This window comes from Sphaerodactylus townsendi, linkage group LG08 (assembly GCF_021028975.2).
Source record: "Sphaerodactylus townsendi isolate TG3544 linkage group LG08, MPM_Stown_v2.3, whole genome shotgun sequence".
Classification (NCBI taxonomy): domain Eukaryota; kingdom Metazoa; phylum Chordata; class Lepidosauria; order Squamata; family Sphaerodactylidae; genus Sphaerodactylus; species Sphaerodactylus townsendi.
Genome location: NC_059432.1, coordinates 69875854 through 69882443, shown reverse-complemented (window position 1 = coordinate 69882443; position 6590 = coordinate 69875854). Strand labels below are relative to the sequence as shown.

The window sequence follows — 6590 nt, the reverse complement described above, 5'->3', positions numbered from 1 at the left end:
TCGGGAAGGGAGGTGGAAAGCGGCGCCTTCACTCCGCTCGGGGCCACACAGGACTGTGCAAACAGCTGCCCAGGGACAATGTTTTTGCCGTCCCTGGACTGCTGTAAATGGCCTGTGTGTGCTGTAAATGGCCTGTAAAGGGCCTCAGATTCATTGTGCCCGTTCTGGGAATATATAGTTTTTCTATTTAAAACAAAATTTTGATGAGCTGTCTGTGAAGATCCACAGTCACAAATATGTTTTGTAGGATAGTCTGTGGAGGGCAGGTCTACCCAAAGCTTTTCAATGGCCAGTAGACCAATCTTCTGAGTGGCAAAAATTCTCATATCATCACAGACAGCTGTATCCAGAACTGGAGACTGCAGAGCAAACGTCTTGGTGCAAAATTCAGCCAATGGAGGCAGGGTGAAGCCCTTCAGCAGCACACAAAATGTCAGGCGCAAGCTGAGGAGGAAATTGACCAGAGACCTTAACTGTAGGGTGGAAAAAAGCCCCCCCCCCCTGCCCACGATGCCTTTGCTGTCTGGAAACAACCAGGAGCCTCCTCTTCTTTAGACGTCCCCCAGACGTCATATTTTAAGTGTGCAGAATGAAAAGAAGCAGTCACCTTTTTTAAAGATGTCCCACAGATGCCTTTTTTTGTGCTGTACAGAATGCATCAGTGTCTTCCTTGTCAGTCATAAAGAGAATGGGATGGGGGCATATGCTGTCCCTCATATGGCCTTTGTCCCTACCCCATACCCAAATGTATCACAAAGGGGATAGCTGTCATGATATCCAGCTCCCCGCTTTCCACTTTCCCCATCTGATGAATTTTGCAAATCAACTCCTTCCCAATTCTTCCTTATGTCAAGGGTTCAGGAGCTCCCTTGCATGCAAACCCAAAATAAGGAGAATCACTTCTATTGGGTAAGAAAAAGGCCAACTTTACTTATTTATTTCATTTGTTTACATTGATCAAGAGGAATCCATGTTGGCCACAGGCCAAAATCCCATTCCAAATGACATAGCAACAGAAGGTCTTGGCTGTCTTTGTTTCGGGTTTGCATGCAATCAGAGATTTTCACAAGCACATATTTAAATATTTGCTTCAATATTCAGCTACCTGAGTGCTTCCCTGTTATATTTTGCCTCCTGAGTTTTTGTTGTTTTTTATATCTAGCATAGGTAATTTACATTGTGTGGATCTAAGGAGTTATGGCAGTTGGTGCTGCATTTGTCCATTCGTACCATATGGGCTTGCGCTCAGTTACATTATGAAACAAACTCAGAAACAAAATCCTCCTCCAGTCAAAACGAAACATCTGAGCCAGTCACTCTGTCAGTGAATATTTTGGACAGCTCAGATACTCTCCTGATAATAAATAATTTCACCTCCATGTAAGAAATATGGTTATCAATAATATCAATGGATGCAACATAAACATACCATTTGTAGACAGGGGTTGAAACTCTTTGCCATAACAAGTAGAAGCTATACAAACGCTACAAGAGGCTTTGGAAGTTATTCACAGATTAACATGAAAACAAGGACAAAGAGAGCACCAGTCATGGTCGAGAAGGAGGCTCTTATGCAATGGTCACAGATCCTTTCTCCATGTCATTAGGTACCAGTGTGTGCAATCCACAACTCCAGTTTTCCTAAAGCTGAAGTATAAACTATTTAAGCACTTGACTTCCCACCCAATTATGTTACATTGAGAATCTGAAAGACTCAAGCACAGATCATGGGCGCTATGTAGAGACCGGATCTTTGCTTTATCTTATGTGATCAGCTACTGGTATGATGCCCCAAGTATTCATTACCTCTGACTAGAATACTTCTGGAATGTGTGACCTTCCAATTTGCTTTGCAAACCTCAAAAGTTTCTCCTTGAAACCCTGAGATCCAGAATTTTCTAAGCTTTTTTTTTAAAGGAAACAACCAGCTGGTTCTTTAAATCTCACAAATCTTTAAACATACTACAAAGCCCCATGTTCTAAGGAACCTTCCCTCATCTCTTCCACAATTTATTTCAAAGTTCCAGTCCTTTTGATAGGGTCTCATAATAGACTGTGTTATAAGCAAGTAAATTAGAATCTATCAACATGGTGCACACCTGTTCTTTTTCCCATGAAGGGACAAGCAGCAACATGAGGAATCTATGCACTTATGAGCTGGAAGAGGTTTATATTTGTTGTATACATGTTAAGGTGTGGATTAATAACCAGGGACATAAAAGGTACACAACCTGACACGAGTGTGGATTATATCAGCAGTTCCTTATGGTCTGGGATGTAAATATGTCTGTGTGAGTGAGAACCTGGATTGCTGTGGTCACTGGTACCATTGGGCGGATCTAATATTACTTGCCCACTTCTGGAACAGGGTAATCAAAACAAGGGAGAGGGTTAAAACCTCATTGCCAAGAGCCCCATACTGAGACCAACTCATCACTAGCATCCACCACACTGACCCGAAGGTACCCCAAGGTACAGTATTCTAGCCCTGAGACACCAGAGTAGTTCCTCACAAGTCCCGGCTGACGCCTTGCTTGCACCGAATGAACTAATTTCTTTCCAGGTCAAAAGGTTTTCAGCTTCAGCACTCTGGAAAGTGGTTCTTTTGCACTGGAGTATATGAGGTAAGAGCCAGCTGTAGTGTTGAAAGCTTCCCAGTCCCTACAGCCGAATGTTGGTAGATAGTGAACTGCTACAAACCCTTCATATCCTTGCCATCTGCAATGGAGAGAAAGAGAGTTATACTATGCTCAGGAACCTAACCCTAATAAGACTGGATTCTCTTCCCTCCGCTACAGAGGTGTAGCTCCAAGGGGACAAGGGTGTGTGGGATGCACCGGGCGTGCACCCCTGTGGGGGTATGGTGAGGGCGTTCTGGGGGATGGCAGGGGCATTCTTGGGGCGGGGCGGGGGTGTTCCGGGGCAGGATGGGGGCGTTCCGGGGTGGGGTGGGGGCAGAGGATGCACCAGTGCACCAGGCATTTTCCCCCCTTGCTACGCCTCTGCTCCGCTATCTCCTAATGGTTTTCTCTCTTACTCAGAAAAACTGATAGCAGAAAATCTTAGCCCTGAAAACTTACAATAATGCTCATCAGTGAAACTGGGCGCACTGCTCACACTCACTATACACATGTCATCTTTGAAGGGGTTGCTGCGGTCATAATATCAAGCCATAGTGAAGTGTTTGAAATTCTAGACTTCCAGACAGAGACTAATATCAAATAGCACCCAGCAGGAGTGTAGGAGTGGGGAAACAAATCTGGTTCACCAAATAAGACCCCACTGCTTATGTGGAGGAGTGGGAAATCAAACCCAGTTCTCCAGATTAGAGTCCACCTGCTCTTAACAATGACACCACAGTTATGAATTAACTTACAAGACAGAGGGAAGTTCTGCTCCTGACTTCTTACCTGTAAATAATACTGTTTACAGAGAAGGTTGCACCATCAAAGGAATTTGCTACCACCAAAAAGTAATCTTCTCCCACTGAAAAGAACTCCCAGTCCAGAGCACTGCAACAGAAACAAGCCAGACAAGAAGAGATTGCAACAAACCTAGAATCACCAGTGAATATATCCTGTTTCTATTTCATGTTTCCAATGGAAAAGTCTTACTTTACAAACTCAAGAGTTATTTAATTTTCAGAGAGGTTGTCTTTGTGAATATTCTAGTGACAAGAATTTTTTTTTAAAATCTAGAATTTCACTTTCAGAATCTGAGAAAGAATCAAAACATTCTTGAAGGCACAAACATATTAGTTTCCCTGTCAGGATAACACAATCCCAGTGTGAACAACACACAAAAGAGGCACCTGTAAGTAAGAATATCTTGGAACTTCACAAACTTCTGTGCAGTGATGTTAAGTTCGTAGATGGAGGAATTGATGGTGTAGAAGTTGTTCGGGGCAACAGTTCCACTGTCATAGCTGTGACTGTTTGCCACAGCAAGGAAGACTCTGTCTTGGATGCGAAATACCTCCCAGTCAGCAGCACCAAAAGTCTGAAGGAGGCAGGGGAAATTATCATCAGAAAATATGTGGGGCAGTTATAAACAAATTAATTCAAAGTAACACAGAGGTACATTCTAGATTACTTGGAGCTGCCATTTCAGGTATGAAAATCAGTATGCATACAAACACAATTAGCAGACAGATCAAGTACAAGTCTCCATTAACAGCTTGCCGATTAAATCATAGTATCCCCATAACTCTTCAGGCTGTATCTCCATCACTGAGAGAACTGACGTTACCAGCACTAGAACCACAAATCACAATGGCTTTTCTACGAGCCCTTCCGCACATGCAAAATAATGCACTTTCAATCCACTTTCAATGACTTTGCAGCTGGATTTTACTGTGCGGAATTGCAAAATCCACTTGCAATCAATTGTGAAAGTGGATTGAAAGTGCATTACTCAGCATGTGCGGGAAATAGTGAGTCTTTCCACCTGATACATTGTGATGAAGCATGTAAAGTAATACCACAAACACTGTCCAACAGGCATCTGCAACATTTGCTCATAACAAGAGTAGCTCAGCAATTTTGGAGAATATTTTTAAAGAGCATTTCCCCCATATAGGTTGTCTCATAGATTTTTAAGAACAAAAACGAACACCCCCCCCCACTACAACCTATTCAAGAACTACACCTTTTAAACCAAAGTAAAATGTTTCCCCTACAGCTTTTGCCTGCTGTTATAATGGACTGACACTTATTAGTTGATGGGACTCATTAGCTGGAGTTTTTTAACTGCATTCTTTGCTAGAACTCTTTGCTCAGCTGCCTTCATGGTGATTTATCTACACTCTCAGCAGCTGACCTGTTTTAACTTTTGCTTTACTGTTCTTAATTTTAATTACTGCTTTCTGGAGTTTATTTGGCTTACCTTTAGCTTCTTTTACAATTGTTTTAAAAGGGGTACAAGGAAGCAAAAACAGTTACCGCTCTCCCTCCACACACCCTCATTGTCAAAAAGAAGCCAAGCAGACAAAACTTGATGGCTTTTTAAATGATCCACAGCCTGATGAGGAGATTCTTAGTGGTATTGAACTTTCCAACAGGTTTGCTCCTTTAGAAAACACTGCAGAGCAAACATCTCCAGAGGAACTCCTCAAAAATACAAAAGCCAAGGATCTCCTAAAGGACCACTCTGCTTGCCAAATGAAAAGATAGATACTAGAGAAAGGCTGTTGCCAAACTTTACAGGAGACTCTATAGCTCCTGAGATGGTGAACAACTTTTTGCATCTAATTGATCTTTTGGCAAAGAAATCTATACTGATTGCAGTATACTGAAGTCTTAGCTGCCAGTATTTCTAATTTGAGCTTAAAGATGGACTCATTCAAAAATAAGAACTACCTGCAATTAGAGGATTCTCAGCAGTCTGGGCAACACGACTTAAAAAGTACTATTAACTGGAAAAGTCACTCCCGATGGCATTGATATTGCTAAAGAATGAGGTCGCTGTCCTAATTGGGGACACTTCTCTAAATTACAATAAATGGGCTAATAAACAGCTAATCAGGACTTCACTTGACAAGATATTAAATTATCTGGCAAGGAAAACCAGTCTCCTATCTTAGTCAAACTCAATCATGACTCCACCCATCCCTGTATCTACAGGGACTTTGATTACCATAAACCCCAAGAATTGTGAATCTTCTCATTGAATGGATCAGATTACAATATTAACAACATCACGCTTAACAAATAACATTGATATTCTGACTAGTCTCATACATAATGATTGCCTTCAAGGCGCTAATTCTTGGATGGACAACTCCATATCTACAGATTATGAAATTGACATGTACTCATGGAAGGTCCTATGCAATAATTTTCATTGGGATGTTCCAAGGAAGTCGTGGAATATTGCAAGGTTAATCTATGTCTTGACTCACTGATTATCATGAACCTGAGAACTTTAGTGACCAATAACAAGTCCCCTAATGTGGCAATAACAAGCTATGAGAAACTCATAGATATTATCGATGTGTTTTCCCTTAAAAACACTAACTGCCAACAAAGAAGGGGGCTGTAGATGGTTTGATAAAGAATGCATTGAAAGCAATAGAGCCATATGTAAATCTTATTAGATTTATCGAACCACTTGGTCTGTAGAAGCTTTTTCTCAACTGTTTATTTCAAAACAAAATTCATGGAACTCAATTTCACAAAAATATCGTGGTGGCATCAGCTCCTCCAGGCGATAGTCACTAACAATCACAAACATTTTGAGGCCTTGGTTAACAACTCTAATTGTTCTTTAACACCTATCTCTCCAGATAAATGGTTTGAATATTACTCTGCTTTCTTTGGTCAAGTTAATAACATCCAAACCACGGATCACCTGCAACTATCAGCCCTAGTTGAACACCCTAAATGGCCCCCTATAGAACAGACCGAAATTGCTATGATTATTAACAAACTGAAAAGAGTAAGCATTAGCAACTCACAATCCCATTCTCAGCTACTAGTCCAACAAGCTAAAGCAATTTCCAAAGTTGTGCTGAACAAACAAGTTGCCAACCTACCAATCTGGCCACTTGTTTGGATGCAGACAGCCTTATCTTTGTTGTACATCTATAACAA

The 6590-nt window shown here is 41.4% G+C and overlaps 1 protein-coding gene across 1 annotated transcript in view; it reads right to left on the bottom strand.

Moving 5' to 3' along the window:
* Nucleotides 1–740: 740 nt before the first annotated feature.
* TSPEAR (thrombospondin type laminin G domain and EAR repeats) overlaps nucleotides 741–6590 on the bottom strand; it is a 44743-nt gene continuing 38893 nt past the window's right edge. The window contains exons 10-12 of the mRNA XM_048506354.1: nucleotides 3812–3999; nucleotides 3411–3512; nucleotides 741–2718 (exon numbers count right to left, since the gene is read on the bottom strand). Coding sequence (XP_048362311.1) covers nucleotides 2565–2718; nucleotides 3411–3512; nucleotides 3812–3999 — 444 coding nt within the window. The 3' untranslated portion in view covers nucleotides 741–2564. The remainder of the gene's footprint in view (nucleotides 2719–3410; nucleotides 3513–3811; nucleotides 4000–6590) is intronic.